Source organism: Peromyscus maniculatus, chromosome 20, assembly GCF_049852395.1.
Source record: "Peromyscus maniculatus bairdii isolate BWxNUB_F1_BW_parent chromosome 20, HU_Pman_BW_mat_3.1, whole genome shotgun sequence".
NCBI classification, from domain to species: domain Eukaryota; kingdom Metazoa; phylum Chordata; class Mammalia; order Rodentia; family Cricetidae; genus Peromyscus; species Peromyscus maniculatus.
The window spans coordinates 35,432,728-35,457,142 of NC_134871.1; the positions used below are offsets into that span (position 1 = coordinate 35,432,728).

Sequence of the window (24,415 nt, forward strand, 5' to 3'; positions counted from 1 at the left end):
CAGTCTGCCAGGCAGAAATATAGGTGTTATGGTTACATTTGTATTCCTATTTATAAATATGATCAGATTTTCTCTACTTCTTTAACACTATGTAGTCCAGTGGTAGAATATCATTGCCTCAACAGTTATCATTATAAGAGAAAAGTGTAACTGTATAGGCAAACAAAGATGTTGTAAAAGTTTTGGGGAGACAAGTAAGACTAGGAAAGAATTTAGAGGTCATAAAAAACATACCAGAGTTTATTGGAGTTTGTCTTACTTTTCCTATTACCATGATCAATATTCAGATACAAGCAACTTAAGAGAGAAAGGGCTTTTTGGCTTCTGTTTTTCAAATACAGGTTCTCATTGTGTAGCCCTCGCTGACCTGAAACTTAATATATAGACCAAACTGGCTTTGAACTCCTAGAGATTTGCTTGCCCCTGGCTGGAATTAAAGGCATGCACCATCACATCGGACTTCAGAGAAAGGGTTTATTCTGGCTCTAAGTTCAAGGTTGCAGTCAATCATGGTGGGGCAGCCACAGCAGCAGGAGTGGGTTGCAGTGCCAGGAAGCAGAGTGAAGGTGCATTCTGCTGCTGAGCTGTCCCCCTTTACGCTTACACAGTCTAGGTCTTCCCATCCCAATTAACCTAATATAATCCTCCACGGGCATACCCAGGGGCCTGGCTCCAAGGACTGTAGATCCTGTCAAATGGACAACACTGCTATCACAGAACCTATTTAAGTATGGGCCACATCCTTGATGGTTTGTCCTTTCCCATCAGCAAGGGACACCTCTCATATATCTTACACATACTTCCTTCTCACCAGCTTCTATGACTCACTAATTACTTCTACCCTCTTCCAAGACCTTCCAAGGTCTTTGCTAATTCAAAGTCTGCTTTCTTCCAAGTTGACTCAAAGACTAAATTACCCTCAGGCCTTTCTGGTTACTTCATCTTCTTTATCTCCTCCTCTCAAGACTTCACAATCTCATTTCTTAAGCAGAAAGTTGGCACTACACTCCAGAACATAGGTCTCAAAATGTAAGTGCATATATACATCATCTCATGTGCCATTCAGCAGCTTTAGTTCAGGACTTAGGAATGTACTCACTAACAGAGTCCTGTGTCTCCCGAACCACTTTGAAAACATGGTGTTAGATTTCTAGACATTGCTTGTATTTTTCTAAAGGGATTGTGTGCAGCCTACAATGTCTAGCCAATGTTATATGTACTGCCTACACTGCTGGACATCCTAGCTCCCGGGATGAACCAGTTTTATGACTCCTAATAGACCCATCAAGTAGAACATTAATGATACCTAGCGTTAAGAACAGGGCTAGCCAAGTGTTCAGAACACTCTCTAAAGGAAAAGACCAAGTCCCGGGGACTGGCTCACTTTGAAAGCTACCAGAAGCCTCAGCGGGAATGTCATTTTCTGTCCTCTGAGAAAACGCTCAGCCATCACCCCAGATAACCCTAGTGCATCTCAAAGGCATTAGGCTTTCAGAGACTGCCAGATGGAAGCTCTGCCAGTTAAATAGCTCTGAGCAGGAAGGAGATTAGGGGAAGTCACTACACCCAAGACCATCGTCTTTACCCTCACAGTCCTAAGGTGACGCGCCCTAAGCAGGCCTGAGCCAAAGTGAGACAGTCAGATCTCACCAGGAGTGAAAAGAAAAAAAAACCTCGGAGTTAAGGCATGGAGCCCGCTCACTGCCCACCTTGCAGGTGCAGGTGCAGCCGTGGAGTCCAGCAGTCACCGCTCGGGGGCGGAGCTTGGGCGGCTCGGGGGCGGGACCTCTCGGTGGCGACGCGCTGACGTCACGGGCGTGGGTCGGCCCAGCGCGTCGTCGACGGGGCGCGGAGCGCGGCCGGTGGTTTCTGTGGCCGGTCGGCGTCCGCTCGCTCGGCTCTTCGCCCTCCGCCCCGACGAGGCGCTTGTGGCCGAGCTCCCGCAGCCATGCTGCGGTCGGCGCGGCTCGCGCGGCTCCTCTGAGTCCGGGAACGGCGGCGAGCGCGGCGGGCTCGGGTCGCCATGCCTACCCGTGAGTGTGGGGCAGGGCCGGGCGGGGAGCGCCTCCAGGAAGCGCCGGTCGGCCCCGAGTTAGTTTCGCTTCACTTCAGCGTCCCATGGGCGGGGAGCGGGGGACCCCAGTGCACACTCGGGGCAACTGAGGCGGGAGCGTTACAAAACTGACAGCGGCCCGCGGTGACGGCGTGGTAGTAACGGAGATCCGTGAGACCCGGGGAGCCCGGGCTAGTAAGTCCGCCGCGCGGCCCAGCGCGACTGTGGAGAGAGCACCGTGGCCCTGAGGTCGAGGCCTGTGCTGCCTTAGCTGGTCTGAGGGACAGACAGGAGCCCTCCCTGGGGCCAGAGGCCGGGGTGCCCCCAAGTGTGTCAGCCCGACTACCCCTCGGCTGAGTCCACCCGGGGTTTGGCTTGCCCCGCCTAGTGTGGGGCCCGGGCTCTGCTAATAGCAAGTGTCCCAGCTGTCCCCCAGGGACGCTGGGTTTGGAGATGACCCGGTAGTGGAGGCTTTGAGAGAGACTCTGTACTACGGGGTACTACAGTGCTACCAGTGAGTCAGATACCCGAGTGAGACTTTAAACCCCTTGGCCCACTTGGATTACGTGCAGACTGGGTAGCTGATCTCGGACCGAGAGGAGGCATGATGCTGGTGATGGATTTGAGATTCCTCGCAAGTAGGGCTCTTTTAAGTGTGTCCTGCCTCAGAATCTTTAAAGACTTGTGAATGTTTTTTTCTCAGAATTCCTTTCTGGCTTTGCCTGACCTGGTTTCTGTAGACATACTGAGTACCGGATTTCTAGGCAGCATTCAAATGCCCATTTTTTTTTTCTAATGTTGGGTTAAAAAGATTCTTAATAGTAGAATGGTTTATCTCATAGCTGTGTCAAATCTTTCATCTTAATGTAAAGATCATTTATAACCCCTCAAATACCAAATGTGTTTGGTATTTTTATTTATTTATTTTATTTTATTTTATTTATTTTTACAATATTATAAGTTTCTTTCTTTATATTTCTCCATGGTTCATTCAGCCCGGAGGAATATACTCTGCCATCGTGTTCATGATCATTATTGTCCGTTTATTATTTCTAAATTCATCTTCTGTTATTCGAGTATTTGAAATTAGCACTGTGCCAATCTTTTTTTCCGGGAAAGCAGAGGTGAGAAGGATAAACCAGTGGTCTCAAAAAATGAGACTTCATGGGAATTGTCTGGGTAAAATGTCCCTCAGCATTCTGTAAAATTATCAAGCTTTAGTTAGGTGCCAAAGTTATCTAGTTCCCTAGAAAGGATGCTGAAAACTTCTGTTTTTAGGATGCTTGATTTATTTATCCTGTCCAGTGAGTTTTAGATGAATTCAGGTGTCAGATTGCACCCATGAATGGAGGAAGGTCAAGGGAAATGTTTATGTATCATTCATATTTGTTGGTGTGAATCTCCTGTAATTGAAAGGAGATACTGATGTGGACAGGGGATACAGATCTCAAATAGTAGCTCTTGTTTTTTCCTCCTGATGATCAGAGCCCTCAAGATGTCTGTGATAGTTTGGTGGGAAGGAGTGCTTCTTAGACATCCTGTGTCTAGAGTAGACTGCTAACATACTAAGTGTATAAGCAGCCACTTCAACACAGTCATGGTATTATAAGTGCTTTTAGGAAAAAAATGAGTTCTCATAAATGTTTTTTTTAAAGATATTAAGTAAAGAGGCTTATTTGCATGCTCAGCCAGTTAACCTTTAAGTGTTTTATGAAATGTAATGCTTTTCTACAAAATTGAAAGGTTGAAGAGAATCACTTTAGTCTCTTGAGTTCTAGAATTCTGTAAGCAGCTCGCAGATAAATAATTGTATCGCTGTTTTTATTATTCACTTGGAATTGAAATGGCATTAATAGTAAAAGCCAGCTTCACATGCTGGAGCCATGCTGGCCAAGCAGATAAATGTGTGTCTCATGAATGTTGTTTAGTGAGCAAAGACTCCTTGAGAAAACAGCTGGAAGTATGTCTTCCAAGAAGGTGCTGACACAGAACAGTTCTTATTCTTGTCATTCTGTGTTTAGCCTGTTAGTTGGATGACTTCAGGACTGACATTTCAAACCTAGATTTAATAAACTATTAAGCTTTTAATTTCAAAGGGTTTCAAATTTTGTGTCAGTATTTGAGTTGGAAGGAAAATTGAGGTTTCTTAGTCCATTTTTTTTGTTGTTTATTTTTTAATATCAGGAGACTGAGATTTTTTTCTTTGAGTCTTTATTTTATTTTGTTTCTAGACAGTGGCTTATTATATAGTCCAGGCTAGCCTAGAACTTGTGATCCTTCTGCATTGCTAAAGGGCTGTAGAAGTTTACTACCATGTGTGGGTTTTAGTGAATTTTGATGGCTTCCCTGAGGTCATAAATGGAGTAGAACCAGTACTTGAACACAGATCTGGCCCTTTTAACCAGTATCCACATTGAACACAGATAATGTCCATTTTTCCTTAGCCAAAGTTGAATAAACTGTTTTGTTTGTTTGTTTGAGTTATAAAAATAAGACAAAATGAAAGCTTCGCCAAAATTCTGTGAAAATTTCTGTAAGCTTAGACGCTTGTGTATAAGAAAGCTCATCATTTGCCTGGATTTAAGTCTTGCCACAGGAATCTGGGAAGAAGGCTATGGATTCTGCAGGTGTGCTAAGTAGATGCTCTGTTATAAAGGCATGGATTTAAATTCTTTAGCAAACTTCTATGGAAGGGGCTTCTTAGTTTATCTACATCTCATGCATGAAAACAAGTCCAATAAAATGTGCTCTCATATGTAAGAAATGGTTGTATATTAGCTAGGGGAATTCAAACACTGAACTGTTATTAGTGTGTGACTAATACTTTCTTTCGTCATTTAGACATCAGCATTGCTATCTGGCTAGGTCTGTTAGACAGTGGTAATGTGGCATCCCCCTATCCTTGAATAAGGCTAATTTATATTTAACTGTTTTTTAGTGTCTTACAGAAAAAGTACCAAATGAATCCTGAAGGATAGGTGATAGCTGAAGTATTTCTTTTTAGAAACACATTACATGTGTTAACTTTTTATCACTGTGATAGCCCTAAGGAAAAAAAAAAAACTCGAGGAAAGAGTTGACTCTTGGCTTGAGAGGTGTCAGTTTAAAGTTCACTGAATCCATTGCTGTTAAGCCTGTGGAAGGACAGAAACATGGCCAAAAAGGGATGGTAGAGGGATGCTTCCCACAAAAGCTGTTTACCTCGTAACAGCTAGGAAACAGAGACACAGTGGAAGCATCCAGGGATAAGATGTACCCTTCAGAGACCCACCCCACAGTTACCTGCTTTTGCTTCCCAGTAATTCATTCAGTCATGTCTTTGTCCGTGGATTCATTTTATTCTTTTTTTTTTTTTTTTTTTTTTTTTTTGGTTTTTCGAGACAGGGTTTCTCTGTGTAGCTTTGCGCCTTTCCTGGGACTCACTTGGTAGCCCAGGCTGGCCTCGAACTCACAGAGATCCGCCTGGCTCTGCCTCCCGAGTGCTGGGATTAAAGGCGTGCGCCACCACCGCCCGGCTCATTTTATTCTTTAGTGTGCTCTTGCTCTATTTGTCACATTAAAAGCTCATCAGCTAGCAACTAAGCCTGTGGTGGTTAGTGTTGCCAGTTTGACAGAATCTAGAATCAACTAGAGAACATGCCTCTGGGCATACTCATGGTGTGTGTGGGGGTATCTTATTGAGATGGAAATACCAGGCTACTGTAGGCAGCTTCATTCCTTTGGCAGGGGGTCTTCCAGAAAGATTCCTGAGCCTAGCATACATTCAGCACACCCTGCTTTCTCCTTGTGCATACAATGTATCAGCCACTTCAGACTCCTCTTGCTTTGAGTTTTCTGTCAGGAAGGACTTAATCTCTTGAACTCTGAGCCAGAATAAACCAGTAAATTGCTTTGTCAGCCTATTTTATCACAGCAACAAGAAAAGACAGTGAGAAAAGGACTTTAGCAAAGTCCAGTGATCATTTCACGTTGAAATCATATGCATTCATATTACTAGCTTTGGAGCCTTTGTGTTCATTCATATTTATTTATTCACATTATTGTTAGTCCATTTTTCTCCTCCCCATATTTCACCTTTTTTCTCTCCAGCCTTCTTCCTTCTCCCAGACTTGTAGCTGAAGTTTCTTTTTTTTTTTCCTTCCTCTTACTGTGTCTTGATACTGCTTTGATTGCTGCCTAGGAGACCGTGTGTTTCTTTTCATTTTTTAAAACAGTCTCTCTGTGTATCCCTGGCTGGCCTGGAACTCACTGTGTAGACTTGGGTGTGTTCAAACTCAGAGATCCGCCCGTCTCTGCCTCCCAAATGCTGGGAATAAAGGCATGTACCACCACACCACACAAAATTTACGAAGTTTATGCTTCAATTAGTCCCATTCATGAGTAACCAGAGCTGTTTTAAAGATTATGTAAATGGTGAGATAAGACTGGAGGAGAAGGAGCCAGAAATGGAATGTTTTATGTGCCATTATAATGCAGAGACGCAATTAAGGACTGAAATATGCTCAGGCTGTCACAATCACAGTCACAGTGACTATTTGTAGGCATACTAGCAATTTCTAGCTTACTGGTTTCTTTATAAAGGCATGTCATAATCAGATTTTTACTAGACCTTCCTGTATGTTTTTTGATGTGTAAGACATTACAAATGTCTGCACTTCATAGTGTAGATGAGAGTTTTTCAGCCTTTGCACCATTAATACCTTGGACCAGCTTTGGTGGTTGTGGCTTAAGGAGGGAGTGGTAGCAGGGGTCTGTCCTATGCCTTATAGAATGTTTAGCAGCATATTTGGCCTTTATCTACTAAAGCCAGTAGCAGCATCCACTTCTTCCCCAGAACCCTAAAATTGTAAAAAACAAAAATGTTTCCAGAAGTTACCATATAGCCCCTGGAGGACAGAATTAAAATTATACCTCATTAAGAACTGCTCTAGTTCTAAATATTTAAATATTACAGATCACACTGTGCCCACAGCCTGTCCTGCTTTCAAACCATTAGGATGCTCAGGCAGCCTACTCCCCAGAGATGCCTTCTCAGCACAGAGGCTCAAACAGCCTCTAGGCCTGATATAGTCAGCAGTGATCTATTTGAACTTGACCCTGGAATTGACTCTGAGCAGGTTCCTTCAGGGAGCAGGATGGGTAATATCTCTTTTCCAGTATCTCATTCTTTGTACCAGAATTTTTGGATGTTTTATGCATCTCTCCAAACCATCTGAATTATTGGGCAGAGGAGGCTAGTTTTCTGGGGGACCTCATTTTGTTTCTACTTTAATTTTGAAGGGCAGCTTAAAAGTAAAACCAGCTGAAGCCAGGTTTTTCTGGTTTTCTAGGACAAAAATGATAAATTATTTATTATTATTATTACCAGTTGTCCCTTACCCACCCACATACATAAAAGGAAAGAAAGCCATTTGTGGTTTAGGAAACTGAGCCAGTTTTTTCCCCCTTTTGTGTGTGTGTGAGAAAGAGAAATGAAGGGATATTACGGTTGAACTCTGGCATGGAATGATCCAGTTGTCACCTAGTGTTTCAGTAGTAGTGTGTTGGGCTACAGTGGGCAAACCTGATTCTCTATAGGATATTACATTTCTCCTTAGTCTAGTTACTCTTCTTTCCCTTTAGGTACTAGATAGCACAATTCTAGATTTTAGTAAAGAAGGTGCCATTGCTTATGTATTTTCAAAGTATCTCTGAGTCGAAGTGTTCTTGTCTGAATAGCATTTTGATTGGAGACTCCACTCTGTCTTGTCTGTCTGTCTGTCTCTCTTCCTCCCTCCCTTCCCCCCTTCCTTCCTCCCTTCCTCTATCTCCCTCCCTCCCTTCCCTTCTCCCTCTCTTTGTATTTTTTAATTATAATTTAAAAAATTTATTCTTTTATATATTACATCCTGACCTCAATTTCCCCTCCCTCCTCTCCTCCCATCACCTCTTCTCTCCCTCTGATCGTCTCCTCCTCTACTTCCTTTCAGAAAATGGCAGCCCTCCCAGCAATATAAACCAAACACGGCATATTAAGTTGCAATAAGGCTAGGAACCTCCCTGCATTTTAAGTCTGCATGAGACAACTCAGTAGGGGGAAAAGGTTCCAAAAGCAGGCAAAAGGGTTAGAAACAACCCCTGCTCCCACTGTTAGGAGTCCCACAAGAAGACCAAGCTACTTGTATGGCATTAACTTGGTCTCCTGGGGCTTTCTGCTGGGATTATTACACCTTGGCTTCATGAGGATCACCCCATTATCTTGTGGTAGTAGGAAGATTTTTTTTTTTATTGAATGATTCTTCCCCAGAATAATGCAGAATCTTACCCCAAACTTTCCATATAATTTGAAATGACTTACAGACACAGCAGAATTTGCTAGAAAAACCAAAGCAGATTACCATGGGAGTGAAGACTGTTGATAATTGATAAAACTATACCATTCTAAGTATCCTGCTTTTGCTGTCTTTCAGCTGATTTTTATATATTTTTCCCTTAACGTTTTCTTTGCTTACCAAAATCTTTTAGTTATGTAGATGAATCCTCAGCATGCCTTTGTAAAATTATGTGCACAAAGCATTCTAACTCAGTCATAGAATCCCCTAAGACAAGAATTGAGGGTGGAATAGATAGAATTTTGAGCTGTGAAGATATTTAATTTAGTTGACAAAGGGCAGCTGAAACCAGGAAGATTTAGTGTGCCATTCAGCTGGGTCATGCTTTGGTACTAGAATGCAGGCCATCTGAATCCTGGGAGTGTGCTCACTATATACATCATATTCTTCCATGAAAGAAGAGTTGAGGAAGGAAGTATGGTAGAAATCATGGTTAATGAAGGGGTCAAGATAACTTATTAAATTAAAAAAAAAGACAGCATTATTTATACAAGTCTGAAGGCAAAATACTACCAGCTTTAGGTAGTTAAGAATACATACTTTCACTTACTATGAACGAGTATAATGGTTGATAAAGGTTTTTGAGAAACATGGCTCCATTTCATTAATAAAGAATTGCAGATTAAAAGCCAATTTTGGTCTGATAGGTTGTCAGAAGTCTCTAACAGTAAACTGCAGTAGCAGTGTTCAATACAATTGGCAGAAGTGCCGGTCTCTTTGGAAAGCAGATCAGAAATAAATTATCAACTGATCTAGGGATTATATCCATTGGCCCAGGAATTTCACTTCTAGGAATCTATTCTGTGGTTTTTCGAGACAGGGTTTCTCTGTGTAGCTTTGCGCCTTTCCTGGAAATCACTTGGTAGCCCAGGCTGGCCTTGAACTCACAGAGATCCACCTGGCTCTACCTCCCGAGTGCTGGGATTAAAGGCGTGCGCCACCACCGCCCAGCGTAGGAATCTATTCTTAAGAAATGATTAAAATAAAGGACATCAAGATAGTTTTCATCCAAATGTTTTGTCATAGTAATATTTATAAAAAGTGAAAAACAGAAACTTGTGTTCAAAAATAGAGAATTGGTACATATTGATAATATAAACCCTTTGAACAAAATATTATACATTCATTAAAAATACTAACGGGGGTTGGAGAGAGGGCTCAGGGGTTAAGAGCACTGGCTGCTCTTCCAGAGGTCCTGAGTTCAATTCATAGCAACCACATGGTGGCTCACAGCCATCTATAATGGGATCTGCTGCCCTCTTCTGGCTTGCAGGTGTATATGTAGATAGAGTACCATATACATAAAATAAATAAATCTTTTAAAAAATATTTTTTTAAAAAAATAGTACTCATGAAGCCAAGGTGTAATAATCCCAGCTCTTGGGAGGCTGAGTTAGAGTTTGAGGCAACCCTATGCTACATAGTGAGATCCTATCTCTAATAAACTAGACCAAAATAACACTATGAAGACATATATACAGTGTTTTGTTCCATAGCTCAGGCTGACCTGAAACTAGCAATCCCACTGCCTCAGCTTCCTGAATACTGGGATACAGATACATACTAGTATGTTTGGAAAATTCATTTTCTTAATTTGTATTTTCCAGATTTCTTAGTTAGCAATTGTAATTAGAAAAAAAAAAAGATACTTAAGGTTACAGATTTAATACAACTTTTTTCAAAAACCTAAAACAAGACATTAAACTGCTAAACAGGTTCTTCCTGTAGCCGGAAGACTAGAACTCTGAAAAACCAATCTCATGGTGTAAACTATATAGGAAAGTAGTGCCTGATGTCTGATTGTTGTCAGATGCTCAGAATTGTAAGGTTCTGGGAATGTTTTTCGGAGGTTAGTGCAGTGTGTTGGTGAATAGGACATAAGAACAGGGCACATTTATCACTTGTCTTTTCTGTTTGAGGTGTTGTGTGCTTTCTTAAGTGGTGGTTTCAGTCTTGAAATCCTGAATAGGTAAGATGAGTCACTGTGGGGGAGTTCAGTTTATGGGAAGTTGGTAGATTTTTGTAGCTTCTTTGGAATGATTGTCTTTTGCGGAGTGAATACAGTTTTAGGCAGGTGGGATCACAAAGTGAATGTTGGCAGTTTCTACTGTGATTAATGTCAGCCCTGTCAAAATTCTGTCGTCATGTATGCCAGGTTCACTCAGTTCTTAAAATGAGCCAGCTCTTGAGGATGTTCTGAAGCAAATAGGAGCTAATAGTATTTTTCTTCTTTTCATGGAAGGTATCCTGTTCCTCCTTGGCATGTTCATCTCTTGCTCTCTAACTTTGGATGTTATTGGTTGGTATAATTCTAAGTTTTATTGAAAAAGGAACCACTACTTTGGTTTTTTCCATTGTACCTCTAAATCAGATTTGTCTATTCTAAAATTAGTTGTTAAACTTTTTGCTCCACAGCCTCCAAGAGTTCTAACTGCCCCCCCCACCTCTACTACCATCCCCCACTCCCCACCCCCATCCTTGCTTACTTGATGAGTTATTCAGCTCTACCTTTTCTTTCTACCACCTGCATTCCAGTAGTTTTCTGGATAATGCTAAGTATTCTTCACACTACTGCTCTCTAATGGGCATTTCTGAACAGCTGTCTTGATAATTCACTACCATGTTCTCTGTGCTGTGATTGCAAGTTAACTTTAAATGGCTCTCATTCCTGCTGAGCAGACAGATGAAGTACAAGTTACCATGTTTGCCACTATGATTCCTGGGTCTCAAAAGCAAGCAAAATGTACTGTGCCTGATTAGCAGACATGCTGGGAATTGAGAAGAGTGGCCCTTTTATGACATCTAACTTTAACTGATTGATTTTAGGAACTTAGTTAAAAGTATTTTTACTATATATTTGACTCAATAACTGAGAGAAAACAATATTTCTTAGGAATTTGTAGATGCAATATTGTATTTATATAATAGTTTGGTTTTAGATGTAGAAATACTTGTTAACATACTAGGACCAGCATGTTGGCAGAAAAAGATAATTCCTTCAGGTCTTGACTACCTACCTACTTCAGCTTGATGAAAGTGGACATCGGGAGAGAGGGCATTCAAGGCAGATACATACATAGCTATTGAGATTCCAGGTCTGAGTCCAGAAAGTTTTCATGTGTTCTAGCTAGCCTGTGTAAATTTCATAAGTCCAGTTTCTCTAGTTTGCAGTACTAATGAGAAGCAGATAGGTAGCTTTTCCACTCTATGTTATCTTTCCTTTTACTCCATCCTAATATTTTGTTTGCTTTAAAAGGATGAAGTATACTTGGAACAGTCCACACACTTAGCCTTGTTATAACACACCAGCTTCACAAAATGGAACAATTTAGATCACAGAAAGAGATGACAGAAAGGTAGGCCAGTTGTATTCATAGTAATTTTATTCACAAAAGTTCATTTCCTTGGTCTGGTACAGGATACTTGTTGCTTTTAACCCTTATTGGAGGGTAGAGGAAGGGAAATTTGAGTTGCCTTTGGAACAAAGGTTTTTAGAATGCCTTCCATGTAGATGTAATAAGGTTGTTGTCTGGTAAAGATGCTGAAGAAACTAAGCAGATGGCCCACCCAGCTTTAGTTGGAATAGCGTGTTCCTATCTCATTTATACATTTAATTTCAGTAGGAAAGTGACATTGACTACTTTCAAAAAGTGGATAGAATATATAAGATGTTTTAGAGTGGTTTAAAAGCTCAGGAACTCTGAGGCAAAACCCAAAGCAATTTAGCTGATCATGACTCACTCTTTTAGTCTAACAGTCTCCAGGACTGAATGTATTATAGCCCCTCCTTGTAGTTATTTCTGTCACAGACGATGCTACTATACTATTGGACTCACTGATGTTCCCTTTCAATTTTGTTTTTCTGGTAAATATGTTAGGGACACATTTACTTAGTATTTTAATGCCTGTATTTTCAAGGCACTACCAAGATGGAAAATGCAGAGTTGGATAAAGTGGTCCCTAGCTTCAAAAAGGTTATACCATTTATTGAAAGGAATGCACATAGTTATAACATAGAAGGATATATTTTTTTTCCTCAAGGCAATATATATATGCCACTACTCTTCCATGATCTTCCTTGAGTTTGAAGTGTAATGGTTATTTTGTAAATGTATTGATTGGTCTGGCTACCCCACAGCCAATTAATCTCTGCATTTTGACCACTTTGCCTTTCTGTAATGATTTCTCTCTGCTGCAGAAAGAAGCTTTTTTGATGAGAGGAAGGAACTATTCTTTACAGTGGATATAAGGCTAAATATTTAGAATGCCTGGCACTAGGGTTTTTCTTAGCTAACCTTTCTTTTCTGGAGGGAAGGTATTAGTTGGCATAACTTGACACACAATACTCTCCTCCTCCCACAGACACACACACACTGTTGAAGTTCAGAGGAGAGAAAGTGTCCATGACACTAACAGGAATATGAATAGAACAGTAATGAGTGGAAAAGGACAGCAGTCATTTGAAGAAAGACTTAAGTAGAAAATGTGAAGCTTAAAAGGGTGTGTATGTGTGTGTAAATGTATACACACACAGACACACAGGGGAGGGGGATTTAGTAATTCTGTCTTTTGTTCAACACATTTTTATTCAAAGTCTACTATGTGTCACTTTTGTTAGGCAAGATACAATGATATCTTTATATTGACCGTGTGTATATCATTACAGATTTTGTCTTTGCTGGTGAAGCATACATAGTCTAATGGGGAAGAAAAGTGTTGAGCAAATTTATACTGACCAGACAATGAGTTAGATGAGGGCATGTACTTGTTTCGTCTGCCAGTCAGGCTATCTGTTTATGGCAGCTTTTGAATAGTCTAGAGTAGCAAGAAATAGAAGTTGTAACATTCCATTCCGGTCTGATCTGATGTTAGGACAATAAAGAAAATTTATGGCGCATCAGGGAAGGTGTTTTAAAATTGTTTTGAACTTCAAAGCAGTTGTCATATTTCAAGTCTAGTACATGTAATCCTATACTTCTATCCCTAACTCTTTTGTCACTGCTTCCTATCTGGGAGAAGAGACTGTCAAATAATCAGTAAGTGCATGCAAACTGATAACTGTGCAGTTTGCAAGCAGAAGTTAGGGCACCTCAGTATATGTAATCTAAAAGGAAGAATATAGAACCACACTACTAGGAGCTTATCCCATGGCTGCCTTGTTCAAGTCTCACTGCAACATGTATTTGTGGAAGAAGAGTTGTTTTCTGGCAGCAGATGGTTGTTTGTGTATAATAAAGCTCTTAAACACATGATTATTTCAAAGACAGAAGTGGGGAGCATTTAGAGACTTGATTTGTCACTGAGAGCATCATTCAGCTCTTGGGTTTTTGTTAAGATTTTTCTCCCCTTAAACTGCTAATGTTGCTCTCTTTTCCTCCCTGTGTGCTCCTTGGTGTAGTGTGGTTATCAGGTTCTGTTTGCTCTTTAAACCATATAGAAATATTGTTTTTTCTATTGAGCCTTTTCTGATAAGTACAGGAGCATGTATAGTAAAGGTGGAAAAATCACAGTAGAGCTTTGTACAGTGGTTCACAGAACACTGGGGAGGGCTGAATGTAATTACATGTAGTTGAGCTCCTGTGCTTTTCTGAAATGGCAGTTGATTCAACCACTTTGACATTTCTGTCTAAAAGTGCACTGTGACTCTGTTTTTAAGTAAGTAGTTAATGGTATTTGCACAGAGATGAGGTAATTTTCTATTGATCCTTTCCATTTTTAAAAGTAAACCTATTATTTATAGGAATGAAAATTTAAGAAGTGCCACAAATACATAGTTTTCTAGGTTCTTTGAGTATAATGTCACAGAAAATACATTGGTTTACCTATGTTCCACTCTTAGACTTGAGATAATAATAAATTGAAATCTTAGGGTAGTATAAGATGTTATTTTATGATCTGTCAGAAGTATTGATTAGAAAGTTTCTCTTTACATTATTGGGTTTTTTTTAGATGATGTAATATGTTTTATTAATTCTTAGAGAGTTTTCTACAGTGTATCTTTACCCCTGTTTTTCTTCCCAGCACCGTGTACCATTTGCACTTAGTGTTGTCGTCACAGTTCTCCTCCTCCTCCTCTTTTAGAAGAGACTGTCTCAAAGCAGTTGTCCTGGTTCCCTAGCTCATAGAGTCTTTTCCCTTCCTCTTCCATGATCTTCCTTCAGCCTTAAGTGTAGTGGTTAGTTTGTAAATGTATTGATTGGCCTGGCTACCCCACAGTCAATTGATCTCTGCATTTTGACCACTTTGCCTTTCTGTAATGATTTCTCTCTGGTGCAGAAAGAAGCTTTTTTGATGAGAGGAGGGAACTACTCTTTACAGTGGATATAAGGCTAGATATTTAGAATGCCTGGCACTGGGGTTTTTCATAGATAGCCTTTCTTTTCTGGAGGGAAGGCATTATTTGGCATAACTTGAATTAAACTACACCACCCCAGGCTTATATATAATATCTGTAAGTAGCCATAAAATAATATAGTTCTCATGTTTTTTTTAAACATCCTTAGTGTGATTCATCTCTTTGACTTTTCCTCTGTGCTGCCATTCCTTCTCCCTCCTCAGTTAAGTTTCCCCATCCACTTTTTTTTTTTTTTTTTTTTTTGGTTTTTCGAGACAGGGTTTCTCTGTGTAGCTTTGCGCCTTTCCTGGGACTCACTTGGTAGCCCAGGCTGGCCTTGAACTCACAGAGATCCACCTGGCTCTGCCTCCCGAGTGCTGGGATTAAAGGCGTGCGCTACCACCGCCCGGCTCCCCATCCACTTTTATACCCACTTCCTACTTCAGAGCAACTATGTCCTGAGTTTTAATGAACATAAAAATCAATTGTTTGTATATTCTATTGCCACAGTGTGTTTATAATAAAAGAATATGTGCAAATTTAAAACTTTTGAATTTCTGACTCTATCTTCTGACAGATCTCATGTATGGCTATTGTGGTTTGAAAGAAGATGCCCCCCCATAGGCTCTTTGGGAGTGGCACTATTAGGGGGTATGACCTTGTTGGAGTGGGTGTGACATTGGAGGAAGTGTGTCCCTGGGGGTAGGCTTGAGGTCCAGTAGGGCAGTCTCTTCCTGCTATCTACAGATCCAGCTGTGGAACTCACAGCTCCTTTTTTAGCACCATGTCTGCCAGCATGCTGCCATGCTTCCCACCCTGACAGTAATGGACTAAACCTCTGAAGCTGTAAGCCAGCCCCAATGAAATGTTTTTCTTTCTAAGAGTTACATGGTAATGATGTCTGTTGATAGCAGTAGAAACCTTAATTAAGAAAGTTGGTACCAGGGACTAGGGTATTTATGTGATTGGCCTGACCATGCTCTTGTTTGGATTAAAAAGCAGATGAATGGTTTAAGTGAAGTTTAATGGGCCATACTAGTAGGAACATGAAAGGCAGTGGTTCTGAGGTTAATTTGAACTGTGGGGGCATGGCTCAGGAGGCTTCAGGGGAGAAAAATATTAGAATGTGGTCTAGAGACTGTTCTTATGATATTTTGGAAAAGTAGGTGGCTGCTTTTTGCCTTTCTACAAAAAAATCTGCCTGATGCTAAGTCTGAATTGAAGAATTATGAATTAACAGCTTTGGCAGAGGAAGTTTCCTGACAGCCTAATATTGACTATGTTGATTGGTTATTAGTGGCCATGCTTATGCAGATTTATAATGAAAAGGAGTAAACTGAGCAAGTAAAAATACAAAATGTACAGATTGAGGAGAAAAGGGGCACCAAGAAGTGGAATAAAGCTAAATCCTGTGTTCAAAGAGATAAACAGATTCAAGAAAAGCCTGCTATTAAATGGAATAAAGGGAGTGGTGGCCTCAGGGCAACTACCCAGCTAAGTTTCCAATTTGTAAAAAGGAATTAAAAAAAAAAGCTTTGGTCCAGGCATAATGGTACACATCTTTAATCCCAGCACTCAGGAGACAGAGGTATGTAGATCTCTGAGTTCAAGACCAGCCTGGTCTACAGAGCTATTTTCAGGACATCCAAGCCCAGCAAGTAGCAGAACTCAGCAGATTCAGCCACGTTTCTGGCTTTAGAGTCAAGTTTACAAGAAAGGGGTTATGGAATCTGCCTCCTAAGGAAAGCCACTGAGACCAGGCGTGTGTCAGGGGTGTCCCTGCATGAAGACCTAGAGAGGCCAGTGCATGAAGCTGTGAAAGTGAAGCCTGGATTACCTTGGAGACCCCAAGGTATTGGAGATGCCAGAGTAATAGGATACCTGCTGAGGAGAGCTTCCAACAGGAAGTGAAACCAGCCCAAGAGAGAGAAGTGTGTTGCAGTCAACAAAGCTGAAAGGAAGTGGAGATCTGAAGAATGCTTCAACATCAGACATGGAAATGCAAACAGAGTTTGGAGTTTGCCCTGTTGGTTTTTGGTCTTGCTTTGGTCCAGTATTTCCTCCTTGTGATCCATTTTAGAATTGTAATATATATCCTGTGTCATTTCATGCTGGAAGTATGTGATCTGATTTTTCATTTTGATTTTACAGGGGATTACAGTTAAGATACTGCGTGAGGCCTAGAAGAGACTTTGAACTTTAGACTTTTAAACAAGTTTGAGACTGTTAAAGACTATGGAAACTTTTGAAATTGGACTAAATGAATTTTGAATTATGATATGGCTACAACCCTATGGGGGCCAGGAAGTGGAATGTGGTTTGAATAAAGGTAGCTCCCATAGGCCTATAGGGAGTGGCACTATTAGGAGACATGGCCTTGTTGGAGTAGGTGTGGTCTTGTTGGAGGAAGTGTGTCACTGGGGGTGGGCTTTGAGGTCTCAGATGATTAAGCCAGGCTGGTGGCTTACTGTCTCTTCTTGCTGCTGCCTGTGGATCAAACTGTAGAAATCCCAGCTCCTTTAGTACCATGTCTGCCTGAATGCCACCATGCTTCTGCCATGCTGGTAGTGGACTAAATTTCTGAACTGTAAACCAGCTGTAATTAAATGTTTTCCTTTATTGGAGTTGCTGTGGTCATGGTGTCTCTTTACAGCAATACAACCCTAAGTAAGGCAGCGATGAAAGGCTTTGAAGACTGATGATATAGCACAGTGATAGCTCTTGCCTAGCATGGACAAGGTCCTGGATTCATTCCCTAGCACTTAGAGAGTGAGGGAAGAGAGGTGGGAAGAATGAGAATATTCAGGTTTCTATGTTTAAGTTGGAAGTTTGACAGAATATATCAAGCACTGAACCTTGAAGGTTGAAATTATATTTATATTGCACTTCTGTTTTAGCTAATCCTGCCCAACAAATCATATGCTATTTTTTCCTTTTCTAATTTAAATTTGAATAATGGAGACATTATTTAAAAATGTATATTTTATTTAGACTCAAAATTGGAATGATATAATACAGTTTAGGCAGGCATTTTAATCATGTCAATTAAAAGGAAAATCTTTTAGCATATGGCAGAGATGCTGTGGGTGTTCTAGAAGAATTAGTGCTGTTGGTATATTAAATGTATTTCTTCTAAGAATAATTTTGGAATGTATAAACATTCCCACAGATTTAACACTTTTATTACATTATGATTAATAAGGAAATAAAATGTTGTGGAAATTTAAATAGTTAGGCAATTAGAAAGTTGTTTTGAATTTTGCCCCAAATACTCATATTTTACTTGTCAAATATTCAGAGGATGTATAATTTAAAATAACCTAACTAGTCTCATCATTGTGGCTGTACTCATGAGACTCACTGTCTGTGTAAGGTCCCTTATGCTTATAGCCAGGAAAGGTTACTTTCCATCAGTTCAGGTGTTCCTGTCTAGAAGGTATTCTACCTTGGCTTATTTAACTGCACACTTGTCTTTTTTTTTTTTTTTTTTTTTTTTTTTTTTTTAAGGGCACAACTACAAGGGTGACCCTAGCTAAGACTCTTAGTTGTGAGTGATATGGCCTGAACTAGCCATCTCCTATAACTAGACAAGACTTCCAGTGGGGGGATTGGGACATCAATCCGGCCACAAAACCTTCAACCTATGATTTGTCTTGTCTGCAAGATGTGCTGGGTTGAAACAAAGATGGTGCAGAAATTGTGGAAGTGGCCAATCCTGCTTAAGACCCATGCCACTAGAAGAAGCCCACCCCTGATACTGCCTGGAGGAGGGCCAGAACCCAGAGGCTGGATAGCTCAGAGGCCTAGGATAGAACCAAACACAAATGGCCAAAAAAAAAAAAAAAAAAAAAAATCAATGAAATGTTTGCTAATGATATTCTGCTATGGTCATAGACAGGAGCCTAGCATAATCATCCTAAGAGAGGCTTAGTCCAGCAGCTGATGGAAACAGATGTAGAGACCCACAGCCAAACGTTAGGTGGAGTTCAAGAAATCCTGCAGAAGAGGGGGAGGAAGAATGGTAGGAGCCAGAGGGGTCAAGGACACCACAAAACCCCACAGACTCAACTAACCTGGGCTCATAGGAGCTCACAGAGACCGAAGCGGCAATCAGGGAGCCTGCATGGGACTGCCCTAGTCCCTCTGTATCCATGCTGTGGTTATGTAGCTTGGTGTTCTTGTGGGACTCTTTTGCCTGCTTCTTGGGGCCCTTTTCCTCCTGCTGGGTTGCCTTGCCCAGCCTTGATATGAGGGGACATGCCTAGTCTAAGTGTAACTTGATATGCCATGTTTGGTTGATGGGAGCCCTGCCCTTTTCCGAAGTGAAACTAGAGGAGCAGTGGGGGGGGGGGGTGCTGCGAGGAGAGGAGGGAGGGGAAACTGTGGACAGTAGGGTAGCAGTATATTATTACTACACTTATATTTGCAAAGTCTCTATAAATATATAAAAGGAAAGAAGAGATTTTAAGAAATAGCCTTGACAACACATAATTTGAAAAATTAACCATAAAATGTATCAGGGTTTAACATGTAGAAAGACTTTTCTTTTTACTTAAAAAAAAATATTTATTTTACATCCCCGCTGAAGTTTCCCCATCTTCCTCTCCTCCCAGCCTCTCTCCTCCTCCCCTATTCCCACCCCCCAATCCACTCCTCCTCCATCTATGTAAGAAAGGTCATGAGTATCACCAAAACATGGCATATCAAGTTGCAGTAAAGCTAAGCACTTCCCCATGTATTAAGGATGGGCATGGTGACCCAGTATGAGGAGTAGGGTCCCAAAAGGCAGTAAAAGAATCAGAGACAGCCCCTGTTCCTACTGTTAGGAGTCCCACAAGAACACCAAAATACACAACTGTACTATATACGCAGAGTGCCTTGGAGGCTCCATACCTGTTGGTCTACATAAAGTTCATGAGTTCCCAATAGTTTGATTTGGTTGTCTCTGTAGGTTTCCCCATCACGATCTTGATGCTCCTTGCTTATAGAATCCCTCTTCTCACTCTTCAACTGGACTCCTCGAGCTTGGCCTGGGGCTTGGCTGTGGATCTCTGCATCTGCTTCTATCACTTACTGGATGAAGGCTCTATGATGACAGGGTATTCACTGATCTGATTACTGGGGTAAGCCAGTTCAGGCACCCTCTCCACTATTTCTAGTAGTCTAAGGTGGGGTCATCCTTGTGGATTTCTGGGAACTTCCCCTAGTACCAGGTTTCTGTCTGTGAGTAAACTGGGGGTGGGTTGGGGCAATAGAGGCTAGGGGATGGGGGATGAAAACATAAGGGAACAGGATGGTCGAGCTGGAACAGGGACAGAATGGAAGAGCTAGGAAAGAGATACCATGATAGAGGGAGTCAACACATTTTTTTAGGAAACACAATTCAACTCACAACAATTGTTCATTACTTTAAAACCAGCCGAGCTTCTTAACTCATTTTGTCAACACAAGTAATGTACTCAAGCTTGGACTCTCCCTTCTAGAACATAGTTGTACTTTCTGCTTTTAAACTTTGTCTTTTATTGAAAGCTATGTTAATCCTATCACTTTTTTTTAAGTTAATGCAATATTGTGTTGTTTGAAATTGCTGACTTTTTTATTTTGTAACTTACTGTGGATTTTTATGTCTTGAAGTCTTTATAATTAATTCATATCTCACTCCTGAATGCTGATTATCTGTAACTTTTTATTTTTCTTTATGACAGGGGTATTATGTACAGAGTTGAATGAACATTGCAATGAAATAAGAAAGTTTGAGGCTTGATTACATATTCACAGGTTTTACTGTGGAAAAAAATGCTGTTTTATTTGGAAGTAATGTTAACAGTAGAAATTGTACTCAGGTTTACGTCCATATCTATTGAAATAAATGTACATATCCTAAAGTATTTTTTAGTTTATACTATGACTGACTTTACTTTTTAAATTAAGCTGTTAACTTAATATATACTTTATAAAAATAATAATTTAGGTTTTGTAGGAATCCTCTGTCAAGCAACTTACCAATTTTCTAATCATGGGTACCATATGGATCTTTATTAATGATGTCATTTATTATATTCCTGATGTGCATGTGTCATATAGTAAAAGTTTATACACATATTTTTTGCACTGTGTTCATTTTACCTTAATAAAATTCAGTCTTTTCTAAGGTATCTGGGGAAATGACATAATTTTCTTTTCTGTTTACAAATGGGAAATAACCACATTTGGATGATTTCACTTGTAAAGAGTAAAAGGTTGTTATTGTGAGTATAGATCTGGACCTTAATCATTCAGTTTTAGTGTAAAGTGTAAAGTGTTTTGCTTACCAAGAATAGTAGATTTTCTCTTCACCTGTGTAACAGGTTAGTTCAGAAAGTATCAAAGCATAAAAAATGAGAAGCAGGAGTTCATATCAGATAGGAGTTGAACCCTCTACTTAACCTCTTGGCACACAGCAGGAAACTGCTTTCTGCCAGACTGTGACTGTTTGGTTTGCTAGGGAGCAGCAGCCTGTAGCTTACTGAAAGGAGTACCAGTAGCAAGGAAAGGCAAACAAGTTTTGAAATGGGCATTAGTAATTTAGTAAGTTTCTCTTTTTTTTGTAATTAAAAATTCAAAACCTGTGGCATAATGATTAATGTTTTTGATATTTAACTTGTGTTCTAAGTCTCTCTTACTTTAATTGGTATATCTTGATAAGAGTTGCTATTCAGGTGGTTCTTCTTGGGTCATAAAAAATGTTATATTAAATTGTTTTCTCATGAAGATCAAGAACCAGTATAGAGGTATACTTTTTAGTTTTTTAAAATTATTATTATTATTATTTGTTTTGTTTTTTCTGAGAGGGTTTCACTGTGTAGCTCTGGCTCTCCTGGAACTCAGTCTGTAGACCAGGATGGCTTTGAACTCATAGAGATCCACCTGCCTCTGCTGAAAGGCATTCAACACCGTGTCAGGCTAGTTTTTATATAGTAGGAATCATTTCTATGTACTTTCCTCATGGTACCCTCCAGAGCTTGACAGTAAGATTCTATTTCTCAAGACACCACATTCCTGAGTCATAAAACATGGAGAAACTAAGCTGATACTGACCTGGAAGCATCATCCCTACTGACTAGCTTTCTTTCACAGTTTCTGGAAGATGCTATGCATGCTGCTAAAGGAGAAAAGTAATCATCAATCCTAGCCAGCTCTGATCCCTGCCAGCTACAGTAACAGCCATCCTGGGAAGATGCTGCGGTGGTATTGTGTTTCCCAAAATATTGTGCACCCTAATAAACTTATCTGAGGTCAGAGACAGAACAGCCACAATATTAAACATGAGGTTAGGCAGTGGTAGCACATACCTTTAATCCTAGCATTCCAGAGGCAGAAATCCATGTGTTCAAGGATACAGCCAAGCATGGTGACTTATGCCTTTAATCCCAGAAAGCAAGCCTTTAATCCCAGGGAGTGATGGTAGAAAGCAGAAAGGTATATAAGGTGTGAGGACCAGAAACTAGAAGCATTTGGCCTGGTTAAGCATTCAGGCTGTTGAGCAGCAGTTCCGCTGAGACCCATTCTGGATGAAGACTCAGAGGCCTCCAGTCTGAGGAAACAAGACCAGCTGAGGATCCGACAAGGTGAGGTAGCTGTGGCTTGTTCTGGTTCTCTGATCTTCCAGTTCACCTCAATACCTGGCTCAGGTTTGAATTTGTTAATAAGAACTTTTAAGATTCCTGCTACAATCTTTGACAGCAATTAATCATGCAGCTCACACAGGATTGAGCAGGTATGATAATGAGTATTCAGAGACGGGTAATTCCTGGGGGGCACTCACCATCCTAAGACAGAGCACCTGTGTGGCCTAGGCAGGTGTCTCTATGACAGGTAAGGTGACCTGCTGACGTCCCACGCAAACCAAGTCAGAAGCTCATTTTTTAATAAAAGGGAGACCTGCAGGGCCCTGGCCCCCGTTTGGGGTAACTGTTGCCTTGCTTGCGGACCTTGACCTTGATATCCTCCCAATGCTAATTCCCTGCCAGGTTCCCCCTTCCTGAATGCTTAAGGGAAGTTCCTTGTCTGTATATCCTGAATAATGGGCGTTAATAGTTAACAGCTTGGATGCAAGATTGTAAAACATTAGTGTGAACTTCTGCCCTCCAGGGTCCTCCCATTGTGCTGTAAGCCTGTATTTAAGACCTCCTACCCCCTTCAAGAAATGACATTCGACATTTAAAATTAAATATATCTATATATATATATATATATATAATTGAATGAATACTGCGAACGTAATCTATGAATACCACAAATGTGATTAATTTCATGAGTGTAAGTAATGATTATCTTGAGTGTAATTTAAAAAAATTATAAAGAAAAGGGGGAGTTAATATTCCTCAGTCTCTTTAATTAAAAAAGATATTTTATTGTCTCTTGAGTAAAAAAAAAAAAAAGATTCCTGCTACAATATGCCACTAATGCAATAGTGCCATGAATGCCCTGTATCTTATTCTTTTGTGATTATAAAATCAAAGCCTTACACTTTTATTGTGGTACAGTGATCCATAATGAAGTTTAATGCTATCCACCCAGTGCCAAACACTACAGATTACATTTGAACCCATATATCTGCTGACTGCCAGAATTTATTATGGTTTAAAAAACAACTGAAGCTTTTGTAATCATCAGGTTTAACTTTTTATGCATATTGAAAGTCAGATACTCACTGGTTTTATGCATTTGTTTTGTAGCTGATTAAAAATAAAAAGAACAATGTCTGTTCAAGTCTAAATCATCTATAAGAACTCCACATTTCCAGGATTTTAATTTTCTTTCAGAGACAGGACAAATATACAGCAGCATAGTTATTTCTAGATGTCTATCCTCTCAAAATCTTTCACCCTGGAGTTTTAAAAAGCTGAATAAGCTACATCCCTACCCTTAAGGACTTTATTGAATCTGGGGAAAACAGATCATATATTAAATAGATGATAGTGGTGTGGCAGAGAAAAGTGGCCCCTGCCCAGCTTCAGGTACAGATGAGGGACTTGCTTGAGAAATAATGCTGGGCCGAGAATCCAGGTGAGATAGCTGAGGAAAGAGCAGCAAGCACAGACTTACCTTCTTGGTCATGGAAGCTAGTTTGCTCTTGTCTTTCTCCAAGGTGACATTCTGAAGAGGCAGCATAAGGCAACTCTGTGTCTGTGCAGTGGGAGTAATAGGCCGAACTTTGTAGCAGAGACTAAGAAATGTATCCACATTTCCATCACCCAAACTTTAGAACTCTGATAGACAGTGCTTCATACTCTATGGAAAAATGATGCATGAAGACCTAAAGTTATGTGCTTTATGTCATGTAGTTTCAGAAACAGACACCAGAATTAATATAGCATTGATCATAAGGTAGATTTGTAACTATGTGTAATGGATATTCAAAATGAAAAGGGTTCTATGGAAACTTACTTCTCCCCCCCCCCTCCCATGGAGACTTCTTAAGAATCTGAATGGGGTTAACTAATAAGCCACAAACCACTGATTAGTTGATTAGGTTTCATGTTGAGCTTATTGATTTGCACCTTCCAACCTTGTTCTTAATGTCTCTCCACTTATTGCAAATTGACTTATTCATTTATTACTATTTTAGAAGACAGAACTAAGAGTGAGCAAAAAAAGATTCAGAATATCTTACTT

The 24,415-nt window shown here is 40.3% G+C and overlaps 1 protein-coding gene across 6 annotated transcripts in view; it reads left to right on the top strand.

Moving 5' to 3' along the window:
* The first annotated feature begins 1,791 nt into the window (after nucleotides 1-1,791).
* Nucleotides 1,792-24,415, top strand: part of Efr3a (EFR3 homolog A) — a 92,901-nt gene continuing 70,277 nt past the window's right edge. For 2 of the 6 annotated variants that reach the window (XM_076555981.1, XM_042265357.2), the window contains exon 1: nucleotides 1,793-2,033. Coding sequence is in view for 2 of the 6 variants with exons in the window: in XM_006980307.4 (XP_006980369.1) it covers nucleotides 2,024-2,033 (10 nt within the window). In the remaining 4 variants the exon portion in view is untranslated. Of the gene's footprint in view, nucleotides 2,034-24,415 lie in introns of all 6 variants that reach the window. The other 4 variants (XM_006980307.4, XM_006980308.4, XM_076555983.1 and 1 more) reach the window with 4 other exon arrangements.